This window comes from Zeugodacus cucurbitae, chromosome 3, assembly GCF_028554725.1.
Source record: "Zeugodacus cucurbitae isolate PBARC_wt_2022May chromosome 3, idZeuCucr1.2, whole genome shotgun sequence".
In the NCBI taxonomy this organism is placed as follows: Eukaryota; Metazoa; Arthropoda; class Insecta; order Diptera; family Tephritidae; genus Zeugodacus; species Zeugodacus cucurbitae.
In genome coordinates, this window is record NC_071668.1 from 42,156,157 (window position 1) to 42,176,890 (window position 20,734).

A 20,734-nucleotide genomic window follows, 5' to 3' on the forward strand; every position below is an offset into this window, starting at 1 on the left:
TATCCGTCTTCCGTGTTAAAGACAGCACACAATTGTGGATTTTGAAATATACATTATACATATAACCACATAAAAATATGCAAATTAATTCCTCTGAAGGCCAAGGCTTGAAAAGTTTGCGAAGCACTATCTACATACTCTTTCAAGATTATTTAGTGAAAATTATTCAAAGTATTTCTTAGTAATCGTATCTTTTAAAATTTTATAGTGCCAAATGCACCAACCCACGGATGTATTTATTTGAATACAATATTTTAGAAATAGTTGAATGGCATTATACATTTTTACATAAAATATAACTAACTTACCAATAAATAATAATTTAAAATAATCTTAATATAAATTAAAAAAAATTATTTTATTTGATATTTATTTAAGTACTGTTCATCGGACATTAACATTTTTGTGAAGATTAAATACTAGCACAACAGCGTAATTGCCACAATTGTAGCAAAAAAAGCGAAGCACACAACCCAAGTACGCCTCGGTGGTGTGTAGAATTATGAAAAATTATGTAATCAAACCAAATGTTTTCTACTGTATATACCGAGCTATCCATTGCGTAGATCCAAGGGCATCATAGAAGGCACGCCGAAAATTATTTCAACTGCTACTCCAAAAGTGCGATGTAATTTGTTGTACATCATCCGATGCCTGTAAAATATTTTTAGTTGGTTAGAAATAAATTAAATATCTATTTTCGTAGAACAAACCTTGTTATTTGCCGGTTGCGTTTTCGATTTCGACTTGTATTCTGAGTTTGAATATGTATTAATTGTTGCTGCAACTGCCGGTGTTGTTGTCTGAGTAGTGATTACTTGCTGGTTAAAGGCTTGCACATGTTACACTATTTGGCCACCATTATTTATTATAAGCATGGGAAGCAGAGAACTGCAATTATTCCCTTTTTTGAGTCATTGGTTGAGTAACACAAAAAGAAGTATTAGTGCATATAAGTCAAAAATCATCAAACACAAAGATCCACTAAAACACATTTACGCACAGCACACAAAGCGAGAACATGAAAAATGAGTAAGTTTCTCTTCATACGTATCGTTGAAGTGCTCAATTGTCTCATGAGACAATAATTCAGTCAAGTTAAACAAAAATGAGCCATACCACCAAAATAACACCAATAGTATAGCTAAATAAATAAAGTGATACGAATAGGATCAAAGTAAAACTGACGAAGGCTGTGCCGCCGCTAGGCAAAAGTGCCCTGCGGGAAATGACTAACGATGTGTTTTGTTCTTTGATGTCGTGTATTACATTTAATGTTTTAAGTTAATTAATGACAGTAAAGTTAATACTTTTAGGTTCTAATATATTTCTTTTAATAGTAATGTATTGAAAATAAATAAAGACGCACGAAAATGCATGTTCAATGATATAATGAAACATGTAATGTGACAAAGTTCCTACTGGGTATCTTTACTTTCGTGCTCAGCTACGAAGTCACAATTCCACTCATGCCGATCAGTGTAGCGAGCTCATTCAAGTTTATTTTCATCGTGACCAATGAACAAGTGAGTAAAATGAAATTTTTAATATACGCTCGTTTGAGTCATAAATTGACGGCACATATAAGTGTAGAAATACTATGAGTTTTTTTTGGTTTGGTGGAAATGAGTCTTTGTCATTTTTGATATTTGTATTAGTACTCATTTACACCAATTTGTTTGGCTCATGAGTTTGTGCACTAATTTCATTATTACTCAATGCAGATCTCTGATGGGAAGTAATACCATATCTGTTAAATAATAAGAATATCAAAATTATTGTTTTGTTTTAGTTTTGCAATTAAATTCATTTCAATAATACCTGTTGTTGTAGAATATTTTGTGTTGTATTTTTAGGTGCATGATTTTTGTTACTTCCTGACCCAAAGGACCACGAGTGCTTCTTCCATGATACGGCGAATTCTAGTTCGAATTTATATTGTACGATTGATGAGCGATTGCCGTTGTATGTGTTGAAGAACTGCTGGTAGGATTCCCCGTGGGAACTTAAGATGGTAAGTTTTTTTCCGAAGCTTGCAAATATCTGAAAAGAGTAATAAAAATATGATCATGATGATCTTAATCCTTCTGCTTCTATTTTTGGGTTCGCATGTTTGTGTTTGCATGTACGCTCGAATTAACTTCAAAAAGTTGGTATTGTGTATGTGTGATAAACTGAAAAACTGCATGTGTAGTGGTGTAAAATAAAATTTTAAAAATTTCTTGTATGTTTAATTAGGAGAACTTTTTTTATTATATGTACATATGTGTGTATGTACAATAATGCATCTGTTGCATTGTGTCCAAAATATTTATTTAGAATAATTTTTATTTTGATGTTAATAGGTTGTTTAGTTATTACAAGCATTAAGCTCTGTATATATATATACATATATATATCTACATACGTTTGTTTTTTAGCATTATTTATATTTTCATTATCCATTTCAGATATTGAAAACACAAATCTTCTTCTGCTTACGCGGTTATAGCCGAGTCCACAACAGCGCGCCACGCATCTCTTCTTTTGGCAGTTTGGCGCCAATTGGTAATACCCATTGGAGTGGAGGTCTCCCTCTTCATCGGCTTCCACCAGCGGGTACTGCATCGAAAACTTTCAGAGCTAGCCGCTGTCTTTTTATTCGCTGGACTATGCCTATGTCGTCGAACAACATATACAGCTCATCATTTCATCTTTTGCGGTATTCGCCGTTGCTAATGTTTAAGGGACCATAAATCTTCCGCAAAACCTTTCTCTCGAAAACTCCTAGTGCCGTCTCATCGAATGTTGACACCGTACACGCTTCTGCACCATAAAGTAGGACGGAAATGATGAGGGACTTGAAGAGTTTAGTTTTTGCTCAACGAGAGAGGACTTTACTTTTCAATTGCCTATTCAGACTATAAACACAAATACTTTGCACAAATGGAGGATTACAATAGCTACAACTTTTCTTAGGTTTGTACTACGAATACAAATATATTCATATTTTCTAATCGTTAATAACAATTTCTATTTCTAATATTTTTCAGGCATGATGAACAAGACAACAACAAATCCCATCGGACATTTAAATTAGCAGTTGCACAACCTATTTCCGACGAGCTGAACCTTTTTATGATGTACATATGGGATAGGATTGTGTGGAATTGATATCAAACAATATTGGTTCATTAGTTTTGTTGGATCCTTACATGATAGTTATAAGGAAATCGTTCGCATTTAGTATTAATTTATTCATTTGCTAATTCATAATTTAGATGTAAAATATTATTAAATTATACAAATGAATGTTCGAATACTAATAACATTCGTAATAGTAATGGGATTTTATTTGAATTGCATAACAACAACTACAAAAAAATAAAAATGTAATAATTAATACTAAATTTATATATGAAATATGTAAAAAGTAAAAATTTAATAATTAATACTAACTTTATTTTTAAAATATGTAAATTTTGTCAATGTATAAATATAAATGTATAAAAATTCAATGCAAAAACGTTTAAAAAATCAATGTATAAATAGCTGCAAAAACGTTTGTAAAAAGTTCACTTTGTACAATACTAATTTATATATGTAAATATATCATACAATTATAATAAATAAATAAAAATAAAAATAAAACAATTTAAATTTTTAATTTTTAAACGGAAAAGTAGGTGACCTATAGAATGAAGACCAATGGAGACCAATAAACCAAATTTAAGTAACGAAACGGTGACCCAACAAATGACCAATACCTGTGATTAAAGGGTTACCCTGAAAATGATAAATCGAACAGTCTCCACCTATAGATGGCTGATTAAAAAAAAACTACTACAGGGGGCTCTTCTAACCACAGAATGACATATGCCTTTCCAAAACAAAGAAAAATTAGAGCAGAAAGACATATGCAGCATTGGCTCCAAAATCAATGAGAGAGAGCGAACAAGATAATCACACCGACATGCCGTAAAAGAGGAGAAATGGTAACTTTTTTCCTGCTGCTAGAACAAAAGATACCAAAATAATAATACAAGTTTTCTTTACCGGTGACCAATATTCCATAATACTATGTTTACATATAACGATATTATCTCCATTTACGAGCTTAACTCGATAATCTATAATTAAGAAACGAGATTTCCCATAAAAAATTTCTCTCTGGATAATCCGAGATTATACAATTATCTCTTTTTATACATCTAGATTTTCGGTGTTATTCCTAGGTTTATCGATAATTTTGCGAAGAAAAGGAGAAATGTCAAATGAAAATATAAACAACAATGGCCGACAGCGAGAGAAATATGTGTAATACAACAACAAATGCAACACATTTGACAATTGATAATCTCATTTGGCTATATGTAAACGGTTAGATTATTGAACGAGCTTAGAACGAGATTATTTTCATATGTAAACATACTATAAGATAAGTAACTCTACCCGTCTTGCAGGGCTACTTTACAACTCTAACTTATAACTTGTTTACACTTTGCTCGACAACTCTCTCTTTAGAATTGTCCTCACTCGACAACTCTCTTATCAGAACTGTGTCTTGCTGCCAGCCCGGCAGCCCTTATATAGTCGATTGCTAGCATGTTATCGTCACTCGAACATTCTGGCAACTACGAAAATCGATGTCTAGATAGATTTGGCAAGTTATCGATTTCGATAGTCAATTCTAGTTTGTTCTGGTACCATTTTCGTTACAATATTATTGCCAATCAGCTATTATGGGAGTTTGCCTTTGCTGCCGTCTGTCACCCAAAAAAATTGGAACTGACTAAAAGCGCAGTTAATCGGGAATAACTTTGCTGTCTGTCTAGCCCATAAATCTCTTGCGAACGCATACCGATTGAGGACACGTATGTGTATCTTGTATGGCCACTTTAATGCACCAAATCATGACTATATAATTAATCTGCTTGTATATATACAATAATTTGTGCCAATATTAATATATAAATTTTTTAAACCGATGACACATACATTAATTATTTAATCTACTTCGATAATTCTAAACAGCTATTAAAGTTGAGGTTGGATTAAATGTACACACCCTAATAAATGATTTCGTTGTTAGAAATGACACAAGGCATTTGGCTTAATGAAAAGTGCTTCCAAGTTAAACATACAAAATATTTAACACAGTATTGTTTTTAAGAACTTGTGTTTAGATGTACCTGGTATTTACTTTTGTACATACTTCTTTAAAATATTAAATATGGGAAGCTCTCGTTCGTCGCGGAGCCCTTCAAAGCGACATCATCGTAAAAGCAAACATAAAAAAAGAGGGAAAGACCGCGATAGACGTAAAAATGGTGCGCATGGAAGTGATCGGTCTGAAGAACAATTACGGAATACTATATCTATTAGTAAAAAAACTAAATGCAAGGACTCTATAAACCATTATGAATTTGAAAAAGATGTTCGGAGAACTAGGCACTCAAAATATAGGTGTTCATTGTACTTGGCATTCATATATTCTGATGTACTATCTAAAATTGTCCATTCTTTTTAGAAAACAGACGTGTGTAGCCAATAGTTCTAGTGACAGTCAAGATTCGGAAGACTATTACAGTTATAGTGTTGAAAGAAAACGTAAACGACTGAAAGAAATTGAAGCAGATCGTGACGAAGAAGTCAACAGAATACGACGTCAGGAAGATGAAGAGCGGCAGGTAAGGTTTGCTAAAGAGTTGCTTCATTATTCTCTTCTACATGGCATTCACCCGGTATACACTTATAAAAAAATAACTGTGATAACTGATTTAAAAAAAATAACATAACGTTGAAAGATTATCAATTTGTACCATCATTCCTTAAACCAATAATTAAATAAAATTTTAAAATTAACAAAATATTCTTTTTGGCGATTGAAAGCTTTTTGGGTCGGTAAGTTAAAATAGTTATCCATTTATGTGTACTAAAAGACTCGATCCAACTCCAATCAACACTTCAGACCAGTGCTGAACCAGAATAGAGAAGCTACTAACATCTTCAACAACTGCCTGCATTGTAATAGTAACGGACTAAAAAATATTTGGTCATGCCATGAAAGCACTTTTTTAGGGTGTTATTCTTCGATATAATTTCCATCTAAAGTAACATTTGGTTGTAACGATCAATATTTTAAATCTCTAGTTATCATAATTTTTTTTTTGTTATTTCTATTGCTTTTACCCCTTATTTTAGTATACATAAAATTAGGTTTTGGAGTTTGAATACGTATACGTATACTATCACGTTTCAGAAATACTCTTCGTCGACGTGAGCCATTATAGAATCGTATCATATTATAAGAGAAATCATATTTTAAAACAAAACACTAAATAATTTTATGTATTTTATTAGTTAATTAAGGACGAAACGAGTAAGCGCATTGAGCTGTTGGTTAAAAAACGTGTAGAAGAAGAGTTAATAAGGCGGAAAGATGAGATTGAAAAGGAAGTACTGCGTCGAGTAGAAGCTGCCAAATCTGAAATGGAGATGGAACTGATGTTCGAACTGGAAAAGCAACGTGAGCAAATTCGCGAAGAAGCACGACATCGAGAGGTATATATGTTTAGTTATATTTTTTACTCTCAATTATGAAATATATTCGGTTCTTTATTGAATTACTAAATTTTAACATTGGTATTTTTAAATATCTGAAAAATTATTCACCGACAACTATCATTTTATAAGAATATAGCCTTAAGGCAACATTATTTTATATTTACATATTGGTTTTATAACTCAATCTCAAAATAGATGTATGACTTTACACACAAACTAACATAATTTTGTATATTTATTTCAAAGGAATTCGAGAAAAAGAAAAGAGAGGAGCTGGAAGATATATTTGCGGAAAACAACCGGAGAATAGAAGAAGCCCAACGGAAATTGGTATGTAAAGTTCAGAGTATATTGCTTGTTTATATCAATCTACGAAATTACATTATAAATCAACAACAACTTAAAGGCGTTTGATATGTGATAAGGTTTAGAGCGAGTATCCGAATTATATTTAATGAAACCTAATTTCGATGATTATCGAGAAAATTTTAACGCTAAAAGTATATGAAATCAGTCCAGACCTCCTTTCTGGTTGACTTTGTGCACATTATATAAGTTAATATGTGATATTTTTTGTTAACCAAAAATTTCGATGTTTTCCCAACCCTGGAACCCGCAACTTAACTGGCCTTGCAAAAATCAAAAATATTCTAAATACAAATTGTCATTATTTGACCTCGTGCTTTATAAATGGTCATAGAAAATGCTAGGCGGATTGAATACTCTAAATATTTGGAAGGTATAAGTGAATCTGAAGGAATCATTGGTATTCATGGTAGAAGTACAACTTCACCATAAAATTTTCCTAGAACATAGATTTTTCTAGAACATAGTTGACAACTTCATGAGAATCCACAACAGTGTCATTCGAATGTAAATTCATTATCAGAGATTGTTTGTTGTATTTTGTTAATCATCATGTTGCAAAATTTCTGGGAGTCCAATATTGTGTGTATCTTAATTCAATTGAACTTTACTACCAAAGACTAACATTTGCCCATCGAATTCAGACACTTATGGACCATTCTAAAGTTGAATGCGCATATAAAGAGTGAGAGCACAATTTACTGACACTTCGACAATGGTAAGATTCTTTCAAACATCTGAACGTCCGTATTCTTGGGGCCTTGTTTGGAATTGTTTGCATTAAATGCACTAACCACTCGAAAAACTTATTATTTTAGATTTTTAATAATCTGGGGAAAATACATAATTAAAAATAATGTGTATATGCATTTAAATTCTTTTTTTGTTATACTCTCTAAACAGGGAGTTGCAGAGAGTATAATAGTGTGGCGTAGCTTCGCTCCCTAATAGGTTATCTGTATATAACTCGCTTCTTTTGGGTCAAAACCATATCTCAAGAACTATTAGTTTATATTTGATACGTACTATTTTCTGATACCGATAGAAAATTGGTGAAATCGGTTTACGACCACACCTATTTCAAATAAAAGTATATATTTTGAAGTCTATCTGATTCGTTCACTTTGCAATATTTAAATCCAGAACAAACGAAGATACCGGAACAAATTTTTTTGCATAAACACTGCATCGAGATCGGGCTATACATTTTCAAGGCCGCAGATAACGAACTTGAAGACCACAGTGCCAATGAATAATTTCTTACCGAAAATGTTGGTAAAATTCTCCAATATTTTAAAGAAATTCAGAGGGAATCTTTTTCCTCTAATAATGTGCATCTGTTCCAAAAATGGGTAAATCAGATAAACATTTCCCTAGTCCCCATATACCCAATATTAACCCTCTCATGACCGAATTAAAATGGGCGGAACTACGATTTTTTTATTACAGATATACAGTGGAACTTCTCAAACTCGAATCACCATAATCTGCAAAAAAAAATTAAATAAGCATAATTTTTTCAAAAAGCTGTAAAAAATAGATTTCTACGCAGTTTTATTAATTTACTTCGCATAAAGTTGTATGTAGATACGTTAAAACATGTATTCTGTAATTTTGTTTGTTGCACTTTGCTATTGTTTGGCTCAAGAAGTTTGAAGTTTATTAGAGCAATATCATATTTTTTATTCTCCTTCATACGATATAAAATTGTGCCTCGATAGTAAAATTTTAAATTTTGTATTATGCGCTGGTCGAAAAGTTCGACTATGAAATTTGCCTTCTATTGTCATTTCAAGAGTTCGAGTTATGGAGATCTTCGAGTTATGGAAGTTCCACTGTATATTAGTCTTAACTCAAATATGAATTGATAAAAATTGCAAAGTACTTTGTATCCTGGTTCATTAGTTACAGGATGTTACCTATAGGCAACAACGAAATTATTATAAATAAACTAAACATTTTTCTCATGACTGATTTTATAGTTCACTTGAACACTTATTGTATAACCACTTTTGTAAAACTTTTTTCGCGAAACGATTTTGACTCACTCTGCGGAGAATGCCTACTTAATGAACACGTGCACAGTTCATAACAGAAAAAGTAACTGTAAGTTTGCTCAACAAATAAGTCTACATAATTGAAAACACCGCTGGTCAAAAAAAATTTAAATAACGAGAATTGCATGAAATCATAAAGGGTTAAGGCTTTTAGACTTTCCGTGATTTTTATAACGTATGGAATTATCTGTTAATGTGCGAGATATCTTCAAGTCTTGACAAAATTAAATGATATAATGTAGCTTAATGAAAAAAATAAATGAAATCGGTCCTGGAATTACCCCATCTCTCATATACTATATACACATTTTACACTTATAAATATTTTATTATATATTTATCATCTCAGTTTACATAATTTTTTCCTGAATGTATGTTTTTTGTATTTTTTAGGCTGAAGAACGATTAGCTATGATAGAAGAGCAGCGACTCATGGAAGAAAAACGACAACGAATGCGTAAAGAAGAAGAAAAGCGTGTCAAAGAAGAACAAAAAATGATACTAGGAAAAAACAATTCGAGGCCGAAGCTCTCGTTCTCTCTTAAACCTGGGGCCTCGTGATTTAATTTAATTTAATTATGTTACTACCTTAAGTTTTAATTTAAATATTTCATTATTATAGTATAACTACATAGAATAAAATATGCAATAATATATTTATTACGATTAATGATTATTACTATTTTCCGCAGCAAATTTAATTAATTGTCTACATATTTAAACTCTATAAAATTTTATTGCCGTGTAGCAGAGAATGTCCACAGTTAAAATCACAAGCATTGTACTACAGAAACAGCCCACGTCTTAAACAACATGATCATAAGTCCGCACATCATAAGTCAATATGGAAGCCAATAGACGATGCAAAATTTTTTAGTAAACACAACAAAAACGTTCTCATTCATGAACGCAAGTTCATAAAAGCAACGCCACAAACATCTTCGATGAAAAAAATCATAAATTTAATAATGCTCTAATGTTGCCTCCAAAAGGAAAAGTTGCAACATTGCAAAAACCTATTAACAACAGATACCATTGCTATTGTGGTGATTTAAAATATTTTTCAGCTTCAATTCTGAGGTTCGCAAAAATGTATGTCAATTTGTGCTGGTTTACACCGTTGACATTCCATATACAAATATTTAGAAAACTCACTTTTTAGATAATATTGTTTCGATATTTAGTTTCTTGGATCATATTTTGCATAGTAGACACAAACATTTTCATACATTTGGTAAGGTTTAGAATCATAGTTTTAATATTTTGATTAGATGGATTTGACAGATTTCGAACTCTGGTCTGTGATTCCTATATTTTCGCTCCAAGGCAGCCACTGTAGTTTGTAGGTGATTTCCTCCAATATTTCTACATTTTTTATTTGATTCCTCTTTTTTAACAGTATATTTTGATGTAGGGTGTAAATAATCAACACTGCGTAGAGCGCAATATGATTTGATATGCCTATAGTCTTGGCAGTTCTGCATTGTACCAGTGCATTTCTTTTATGTGGTGTGTGTTTAACGTTAATTTTACGATGGAGCAAATTTTTTAAATTAAATAATGGATTACTTAAAGTCTCTATACTTTTTACAACACCAGCTAGGCCCTTCGAGTTCTTCAGTTGGTTAGAATAATAGTTTTTATTTGACTAAAGATTAGCTATTTCCATAAAACTTTTATCAGTGTATACTGTATACTGTATTTTTGTTTCATCTATATCGCGTTTTTTCACTATATAAAAATTGTTAGTGTCATCAATAGTATTAGAGCTACCCTCGCTCAAATACATTGGAGGCGGTTTGAACTTCACGACTGTGGTGGTACCCTTCGCATCGTCCTCTGAACCATTGCTTAATAAGGCAAATTTGTTGCCATTTAAAGTTTCAAGCTTATTGGTAATAAGCGTGACGGGTTAATTTTTTTTTTTTTAGAATTGACCGCTGACTTTATTCGACTTGATTTCCTTTCTATATTAACGTAGCGATGAATGTCAATCTGGACAGATGGTCCCATTCTTTTTGGTACACAGTCACCATGTGTTGTGTTCTGATTTGACGTCCGCCCGTTTGATGATTTGTTGTTGTGCTATTGCTTTTTCTGTTTCAGTTGATCCTCAATGCTGTTGAGTTGGTAGCTTCGATGACTTATCTTTCTCACCGTTGAATTGTTTATTTGTTGAAGTAAATTTTGTAAACTGTTTTGGTTTAATTTTCGCGATAAATATTGCAGTTGAAGGTTTATAGATTAAACTTTCGTAAAATTAATTTAAAAAATGTTCAACACAAATTTTATATGCAGATTTTTACAACTATGTATATTAATAAGATTGTAAAAAAATATAGTTGAACTGATGGAGAAGTATCCTGAAGCGGTGCGAGGCAAGACGCAATTCGGAAGCAACAAAAACCAAAACCGGGTTTATGTTAGTAACGCGAACATAATGAAACACACTACAACCGTAAATACACTTTTTAAAAAAGTAAAGTAAAATATTAATTATGAAACGTTTCGCTTATATTTAGTCACTTCGCTCTAATACGTTTTTCCATAATATTTAAAACCGCCTTCGTATACATCGCCAGTCTAATGTCGTCAACTAAAATTGGATCAATTTCGTAATACAAAATTTTAGTTTTGTTGATCTGCAGTTGAATTGTCTTAACTTAAATTCCTTTAAACCAATATTTAAAAACACATTATTTTTGGCTTCAAAAGATTTGTTGTTACTAGAGAATGTTAGTTCAAAAAGATTTGTGCAAAATTAACTCAAACTCACTTACTAAGGGGCCATCCATAAATTACGTCACACGAATTTAAGGACTTTTTAACCGCTCCCCCCCCCTGACGTGACGTCACCCATTTTCCAATTTTATGGATTTAGCATAAAATAAAAAAACAGGTTATTCTATTTATTCTTATATTTATTGAATAAACTTTAATAAAATCAACATTTAGTTAAATATTAAAGTACAGAGACAACGAATGACTAGTAAAGAAATAATAGATACTTAATTATGCTAATTAAAAATACTTCAGAATACTACGACTTAGAAATTTATGACTGTTACACGGCAGAAGACGATTGCCAAGTAAACAATGGGAACAAATAGAAGTCACTGCGCCGGCGCGAAGCATGTGCGACGGCACTTGTCAGTCTTGCAAACAACAACAAGCATGCATACGCAAGCATGCGCGTGATCGGCGTGGTACAGAGCAGCCAGTCGTCTAGCACCCAGGAGCGCAGCAGAGCGGGAAACGATATTGCCCGAAATTTTGAAATGTGATATTTGTGATATTGTACGAGAGCCCACGACCAAAATTTTTGTCTCATAGCAATACGGCCAAAACCGCATCAAATCGATAGATACGATTATCTTGAACTCGAAAATACCAATATCAGACATTTTCCGCGTAGCGTTTGATCTGACCGAATTTTCAAAATTGTCAAAGAATTTTACAGAACTGCATCATAGCAATATGTCTGATTTGCAGACTGTAGTTGAATGATAGTTCTGAGATACCGGAAACATATTTTTCAGACGTTAGTGGTGTAGCGCAAACCCGTAAAATAACTTACAAAAATAAAAAATTAGAAAAAAAAAATGTCTCATAGCAATACGTCTGAAAATCTTTTTTATTAGTAAATTTTGGTTATTTGATGCGAACAAAACAATTTTCAGACGAAAATGTGAACGCATTAAATTTTGAGACCGTTTTGAAAATGTTAACAAATTTTACGGATCGGTATCATAGCAATATGTCTGAAAATTGTTGGACGTGATAAAATAAGTTGTCCACATGTGCAAAAAATTTATATCAGACAAATTAAGTGTAGCACCTTCTCTATCAGACAACTTTTCGATACCCAGATACCATTCCAACGTTTGGAGCAGCTGGCGAGTGAGCTGTATAATAGAAAGAAAGAGACAGGAGCGTAATGGCCTGTTTTCACTTTGATTAGAATTTAGTGGGAGTGAGCGAGTGGAGGAGTAAAACAGTGTGTTCTATGATATCTGTAATCTGTCAAAGTACTTATAATAGACAAGGGAGATTTTTGAATATCTATGAAGGCTGTAAATTTAAAAAAACATTTAACAGAGGCGTCGGTCAGGCGACTCCGAAACGTTATTTTCGTTTTTGGGAGTATATGCTACACTTAAAGTGTCTGAAAACAGGTTTTTGGTAATCCTGGCAGCAATACGAAAAGTTGAAAAAAAAAATTATCCGTATTGCTATGATACAGGTCGGTTAAATTTGTTGCCATTTTCAAAAATGCGCTCAGGCTATATGCTACGCGCAGAAATGTCTGAAAACAAAATTTTACGTAATACAATTATAAAATCTATGTACATTTTCACTATCAGACGTATTGCTATAATACCGACTGTCTTTTTTTATTGACACAGCAGAAATGGCCTACCACGCAGTTGCTACACTTCGACCGTTACTACACGCCTAGTCGGGTTCAGAATCATACAATCTAACGATTTTATAGGGTTTTTGCCGTATTGCTATGAGACATGGTTTTGGTCGTGGGCTCTCGTACTAAAAGCTTTTGATCCCCCTTGCCCCTTGTCACACAATGTCACTTCTGAATGATACCCTCCCCCCCTTCAAGGTGTGACGTAATTTATGGATAGCCCCTAACTTTTCGAAAAATATAGTTGAGCTACCACCGATTTCATTGAGTTTTGAGATAAACTCGTCTAAAGTTTTAAAATTTAAGTATGTAAATTCAAACAAATAGTTTATTTTGGCATATCTTAAATATTTCTTATTTTTATTGAGTATTTGAGCTCATTAACCCTTATACATAAAAAATTACCAGGCATGTTGGCAAGTTCAAATGAACCTTCCAAAGACATGAGTATACATTTTGCACAATTCGTCGAATTTTAAATGACAAGGTTTTATTTGAAAACAAAAGCAAAATAGATTATGTGAATTAATAAAACATTATTTTTTAATAATTGGTCTCTAAAAGCTGCTCGATGAAGATTATCTGGATTTTGCCCTTCGTATAAGCCGTATGAGTACCGGAAACAAGGAACGCATCGATTGTTTTAAAAAGTATGTTAAACACGGAAGCAAGAATAAATTCACAACTTAATTTTGGACAACCGCAAATTGAAGTTGACCGAGGTAGCCCGAAGGACGCATCAGTCAACTGGCAAAGCTATAACAAATATATTTTTTGATCGCATAGAATTGTATTCAATCTTAAGAAGAGGAAGAAAACGACGTATCTGCAAGATAATGACCATGTAACAAATCACTAAAAATGATGACAATATTGCTTACAATTCCACGTATGATCTGGATCTGATCCATCGAATTTTCCCTATTCTCAAACTTTATGAGAATGCTCACAGGGTAATGTTCAAACAATGGCTTTTCAGCGTGCCAGGTACGTTTTAAATATCTATGTAAATAAAATTAGTTTCAGCTTAAAAAAAAGCTTATTGGTTTAGCTTTTCCATTTTTGCTTATAACAGCCGTTTGTCCTGCAATAAAAGTATTTTTAAATGTCAACTTTGCAAAATGAGTCTGTGTATATGTACCCTCGTTATCTGAATAGTGTGCGACACCCATTTCATTCAATGATCTTATGAGTGCGCCAAGATTTGAACGATCGTCGAGATATTTGTTGCTAATACGCAGAGTAGTTCGCTCATGACTCTTCGTCTGTGTATGCCAAACGAGTATTTCTGTACAGTTATTTGCTTTAGGTTCAATTATATTCAAATTTAATCGGATACTGCGTAGAAAAAGGTCCTCTTCATAGCCCGGTTTATAAGGCATGCTAGCGTTTGGATACAGAGCCATATATGCCAAGTTCGTTGCAAATCCTGCCATATCCACTGGCCAACGCCTATCAGCTACCCATGAATCTAGAAATCCAACAACTTTCCCCTATCGATGGTAGCAATTAATAATTAAGAAAAACAATCCATTTAAAACTCACCTTTCTTACAACTGGTCCACTTACGTACTCTTCAATTAGTCCTACAGGAAGCATAGAAACGCGTTGTGTATCTCTTATTTCAGAGAATAACCTTAAATCATATGTATTGTCATCATCACCAAAATAGAGAATTCCGTTTGTGATATTTCGTTGCCGTAACCATTGCATTGCTGCCCGTCGGTTTGCTACACCACGAGGCATTGGCTTCTTCTTACGATAAGATTCTGGCATAGGACTTGCCAAATGCGTAAAAGGTAAACCTAATATAAAATATTAAGAGTTATAAACTTACCGTAAATTGTTGAATATATCATTAAATACAAATATTAAAAATTTCATCGACATCGACAATATGCGAGCGACGCTCCCTCACACATACGCAATGCTTGGTGAAATAATTTGATCAGACCTTTAACTCAAACATATTTGTAGATATCTTACCAATTTTTCTGAGTAAACCGTCAAGATAAGCATTGCAAGCATAATGATCATTTGCAAGAATCCAATGAATACGTGGTACATGAAGTAATGTATTTGACAACCGAATGAGCTCAGGTATTTGTTCTCGTCTAGGATATGTGGGCGTCACGAAATATATCATAGTTAAAGTTTCATAATCGTGGAGTCGGTGGTCCTGAACAAAAACTCGATGATCAACAAAAATTTCGTTGCAAACCAGGTAAGACTCGTTGAGCCGTGTATGCACTGTCTCATCTTTAAATAATAAAATATTTAATTATCGAAACAACTTTATAAACTAACTATTTTATTTATAAATATACATAAAATGTAAAATATTTTAATAAATATATTGTAAAAATTACTGCAATTTAATTTTACGTTGATCACTCTATATAATAAATTAATATTATAAATGCGAAAGTAACTCTGTCTGTCTGTTACTCTTTCACGCCTAAACGGCTGAACGGATTTTTATGAAATTTGGTATGGTGATAGATGATAACCTAGAAATGGTCATAGGCTATAAATAATCACGCCATCGTTCTTAGGGGGGTAGGCAGTAGGCAGATAACTAAATTGAGTTGATTGAGGTGATTTTTAGTCGTTTTTGTTGGGACTTTTGCTCTTTCACGTCTAAACGGCTGAACGGATTTTGATGAAATTTAGTAAGGTAATAGATGGTTACCTAAAAACGGATATAAGATCAAAATGATCACGTCATCGTACTTAGGGGATAGAAAGTAGGCAGAAAATTGAATTGAGTTAGTGATTTTTTTATGGTTTTTGCTGGGAGTTTTGCTCTTTCATGTTCCGGACGAAGTCGTGGGAAAAAGCTAGTAATAAATAAATAGAATGGATAGGGTGTAACCGAAAAATTTATAACATCGCAATTTATTTATTTACTAGCAGACCCGACCACACGTTTTTGTGGCTAAGGTATACATTAAATTATTAAATTTTTCAATATAGCGAAACAATTCTATCTAAGATCTGTATTAAGCGTAAATCATCATAATTTGTTAAACGTTGTATTTTTTAATCTTATATTTAAGTATGTAACAAATAAGCAAATTTCATAGCTGGCTCCATCTTGGCTTCGGTGACGATATTGATTACCTTCTTCACAGCCAGTCTTGTTCTATTGCAAAGTCGAGGTTGATTTATGTTACGCAGCATGATGACAACTCACACTACTTCTAATTGCGAAGTGTGTGGTGATCGTCCAGGCAATTTTAAATAGTCTGTGGGATAATTGACTACCACGTCCTGGTTTGTAGCTGTGTAAACTCTCCTGGAACGAAATTCTAAATTGTCACATTGAGATCATCGACATCTTTGTTTTTTACCACCAAAATAGGTAATTCAATCAGCCATGGTTCAATGGTTATTATATTGTGGTTTCATGTCAGGAAAAACACGATGAATAAGCTTCTCTTTCGAGTCAATGAAGTGACAGAAATCTTTTGGAAATATTATTAATCCATCGAGGTGTCAACTGCGACCCTACCATTTCCAACTGCTTCTACAATTGCAATTTGATATTGATGCAAAGAGATTTGTATGTAGTGTTAATTGGCTATTTCTTATGTGCCACAAAACAGGTGATTTTAGGCATGTGATTAGTTCATCAGCTTTGCTATTTAGGAGTAATTTCAAGGGCGAATGTACCGTTTATCTGCCTACTAACAGGTGCCCCTATTCCTACCTTGGTGGCGAAAATTAGTGAAATAGGTTATGATGATTTTTGTTATTCTAGTGGACTTTATGCCGAATATATGGGTAAATTGTGTGTAATTTTGATAAAAGTGTACTAAATGTTTATATTTTGATATTTTAAAAGTTGTACTTTTATCTATTGACTTGCAGGGCTTCTTGTAGAACAGCTGCCATGTTGTTTTAAAATTCAATATGTTCTCTTTATTAATGGCTTCAACCAAAAATCCCTTACTTTTAGCTTCTGAAATCAAGTTTTTGTACTGAGCAGGTACGTATATTCTATCTTTTCTTCTAATAAGTCTCTTGGCTGTTCCAAAATTACGATCACATTGCAAAAAGGAATGTCCTCGCACCGGAAAGTATTGATATATTTTATCAAAACGATAAAAAACGAAAAAAAATAAAAATGTCAAATTAAAATGACCTTTAATTGTATGACAAAAGGTTGTTAGTTGAAAGAAAGAAATAAATCCATCATTACTTCCCTTCTCCAACTTGCTTTTTTTTTGGCCGCTAGTATTACAATGGCGTTTGACCTTTTTATTTCTTTTTTCAACCTGACGCGTAGTTTTACGATTGAAAAGTGCTAATATGAGTAAAATTATATTTCGTCAAAAAAAGGGCTTTTATTCCTTTCTCCCAATTGGTGGTTCAATTCATTTTTATAACTATAGATTAGAAATTGTTTGTATGGGAGATTATAAAAGTATGGATTTTAGACTTTTAAGGCAACTTTTTTTATTTTTCTCTCCTTGTACTTCAAGGAATGTTCTAAAATAAGAATTAGCGAAATCGATTCAGCTGTTCTCGAGTTATGCGCTTAGCAACACATTTAGCGATTAATTTTTATACTCTCGCAACAAAAGTTGCTAAAGAGAGTATTATAGTTTTGTTCACATAACGGTTGTTTGAAATGAGCAAAATCGAACCACTGCCACGCCCACAAAATGGCGAAAACCGAAAACACATAAAGTGCCATAACTAAGCCATAAATAAAGCTATGGAAACAAAATTTAGATGTAATTTTTTTGGGGAAGTGGGCGTGGCCCCAACCCCAAATCGGTTTTTTGTATATATCTCGCAAACCATTAGAGCTATATAAACCAAACTTTCTGCAGTCGTTTTTTTTAGCAATTTCCTTATACAGTCCAAAAATGAAAGATATCGAATAATAACCACGCCCCACTCCCATACAAAGGTTAGGTTGAAAATTACTAAAAGTTGGTTAACTCACTAACTAAAAACGTCAGAAACACTAAATTTCATGTAAGAAATGGCAGATGGAAGCTACACTCAGATTTTTTTACAAAATGGAAAATGGGCGTGGCGTCGCCCACTTATGGGTCAAAAACCATATGTCAGGAACTACTCGACCGATTTCAATGAAACTTTACAATATATAAAGTAAGCACTAGTTAAGATATCGGTGCAGACCTTTGCACAAATACTATGTTTATAGTGTGGCAGCCCCATTCTAAAAATCGCCGAAATCGGACCATAGGTTTAAAGATTTCAATTGTCTCTTATTTAGCAAATATAGAAAACTGCCATCAGTTTTTGCTGAAAAAAAGCAATATGAAAAATTTAATTAATTTTCACCAATATCGTGCCAACACAAAATATGTCGTTCTTTCGGAAAAGAAAACCAACTTCACCCTATGACAATATGTGTTGTAACGCAAAATATGTATGTTGTTGTGTCGTAAAAAAAGTATAACTAATTCTGGCAGAACTGAGAAGTGTCGTTATTGTGGTTAAAAAATATTGCGACATAACAAGTTTAATAACGGCACATTCTTATTTCACCGCTTATTTTTCTGTGCATCGGAATGAAATTTGTATACAATATGGACGATGAAATTGCGCACATTTTTGCATACTCAACTCAAAAATCGTGTTTTTTGAGGTGTGACACTATTCAAGTAAATGAGCGATATGCACTGAGATCATTGTTGTTGTTGCAACGATTATCCATGTAGGTTTAACCCCTTACAATATCCAGAAAGAAGTTACTGTTCGTACTGTAAGATTAACCTCTTGAAACATTTTTGTATCCAAATTTGACATGATTTTTAATGTTTAATCTGTACTCCTTAAAGGACGATATAACCCTGATCGGATATATTAAGTATAGTTGTTCATCATTGCAGCAATTCCTCGCAGTATAAATGCGCAATATTCTTAAAATTAAATTTGATTTTTTTATTTAAATGAATAATATAGATACGTGACATAAAAATATTAGCCTTTTTCCAGCAGCGTAGCTTTATATAATAAAAGATTTTATTTTAATTGATCTCGATCACATCCCACATCAACATTCCATATATATCTTCTAATTGATAGACATTTGAAAAAGTTTATACTAAATTACCTATTTAAAATGTGCCTCGTATAAAATTTAAATTTCTCCTCATTATATAATGTTATGTTATAGAAGAAAACCGATTTTGTTGCTACAATAATAAATGACACATTACTACCAAATTTACGGCACGATTTTAGTTAATGGGGCGCCAAGATTTGAGACCATTTTTATGTTAATTAGCCCAAAATAAACACTTATGCATTGATTCATGTGTTATGTGATTGATTGACAAGTTCTTTCGCGCTATAATTACTTTTTGCATTGTCGGCCGCGCTTCAAAAAAAAAAAAAAAAACTCTGGTTGAGCCAACACCGGGACCGTGGGTTATCAAACATAAATTTATAATTTACATATGTACACACTCGATCAAATCACATAACTTAAAGTTTGTAGTAAATATTTAAGTTTAGTATATCTTCACCTATTGTCAAAAAAAACATTAGATTTATTTAAAATTACCTGAGAGAATGTCCTCGGTAGAGTCAGCAATAGTAACAGTCAAAGTCCCCCATAAAACATATAATAAGAAGCAAATGGCAACGAAAAGTACACCAACTTTTCGAATTGCACTGCCTTTAGTCCATGCATGTCTTGATGACAAACTTTCTCCACCCATTCCTAGTTCGCCAGCAATTCCTTTGGAGTAATAAACATTTTGCTTCCGAACTGCTTGTTTATATCGAGTCAACAGGTTCGTCATAATACTTTATAATTTTAGTTACACGAAAACATCAAAAAATAATCAAAATCAACCCATATCATCATAAACTCCATTTGTTTTCAAACAATTTTTCACTCACAAATAATTTGACGACCTTAAGTCATATGTTAATAAAGTAATCGATACCACAGTGATACAGTAGAAAACCTCTGGCACAGTACAGTAGAACCTTTTTTTTTGTACTAATGTAGTATTTAGGGTGTTGTGTTAGCATTTATTCTTCACAAAAATTTTAAAGTCTGACGTGCAACACATAAATAGATATTAAATATTAGCTGTTATCGATTGGCTAAGCGTTATAGGGAAGCCAAAAGAACGCACTATCAGGCAGCACTTATGGTGCAAGCCTGCGCTAAAATGTTTTCTTTATCATGCGAAATAGTGCTGAACCACTTTCTTAGGTGGAGAAATACTTAAATCTGCACAAAAAATTGTGTATCCCTTTGTTTCGAGCTGCGTCTATGTTTTAGGTGTTATTTAAAAAATTGAAATGTATTTCAAAGTAAAAGCAACAAACATATATATTTGAATTG

At 32.8% G+C, this 20,734-nt stretch overlaps 2 protein-coding genes and 2 long non-coding RNA genes across 6 annotated transcripts; 2 read left to right on the plus strand and 2 right to left on the minus strand.

The window, feature by feature from the left end:
• Window positions 1-339: 339 nt before the first annotated feature.
• LOC114805114 (uncharacterized) lies at window positions 340-931 on the minus strand. The gene is made up of 2 exons (XR_003753214.2): window positions 714-931; window positions 340-654 (listed from the first exon to the last, which is right to left on the minus strand). It is a non-coding gene; the product is annotated as an uncharacterized LOC114805114 (long non-coding RNA).
• Window positions 932-1,653: 722 nt separating this feature from the next.
• On the plus strand, window positions 1,654-3,352 carry LOC128920418 (uncharacterized). 2 transcript variants are annotated; one of them, XR_008470477.1, is made up of 4 exons: window positions 1,654-1,738; window positions 1,857-2,014; window positions 2,451-2,958; window positions 3,033-3,352. It is a non-coding gene; the product is annotated as an uncharacterized LOC128920418 (long non-coding RNA). The 2 variants fall into 2 exon arrangements; XR_008470476.1 differs by lacking the exon at window positions 1,654-1,738 and having other exon boundaries at window positions 1,746-2,014.
• Window positions 3,353-5,109: 1,757 nt separating this feature from the next.
• Window positions 5,110-9,625, plus strand: LOC105220182 (UPF0430 protein CG31712). Of its 2 annotated transcripts, none has more exons than XM_029045672.2 (5): window positions 5,110-5,454; window positions 5,510-5,669; window positions 6,343-6,543; window positions 6,793-6,876; window positions 9,363-9,625. In XM_029045672.2, the coding sequence occupies exons 1-5, from the start codon at window positions 5,213-5,215 to the stop codon at window positions 9,528-9,530; spliced, it is 855 nt and encodes a 284-aa protein (XP_028901505.1). In that variant the 5' UTR covers window positions 5,110-5,212; the 3' UTR covers window positions 9,531-9,625. The 2 variants fall into 2 exon arrangements, with proteins under 2 accessions (XP_028901505.1, XP_011194897.1); XM_011196595.3 differs by having other exon boundaries at window positions 5,114-5,445.
• A 4,232-nt stretch (window positions 9,626-13,857) lies between these two features.
• On the minus strand, window positions 13,858-20,376 carry LOC105220180 (galactosylgalactosylxylosylprotein 3-beta-glucuronosyltransferase S). Its single transcript, XM_011196593.3, has 6 exons — window positions 19,940-20,376; window positions 15,376-15,648; window positions 14,935-15,194; window positions 14,531-14,882; window positions 14,271-14,473; window positions 13,858-14,215 (listed from the first exon to the last, which is right to left on the minus strand). Exons 1-5 carry the CDS (start codon window positions 20,178-20,180, stop codon window positions 14,412-14,414), a joined length of 1,188 nt encoding a protein of 395 aa, XP_011194895.1. The 5' UTR covers window positions 20,181-20,376; the 3' UTR covers window positions 13,858-14,215; window positions 14,271-14,411.
• Between the last annotated feature and the right edge of the window lie 358 nt (window positions 20,377-20,734).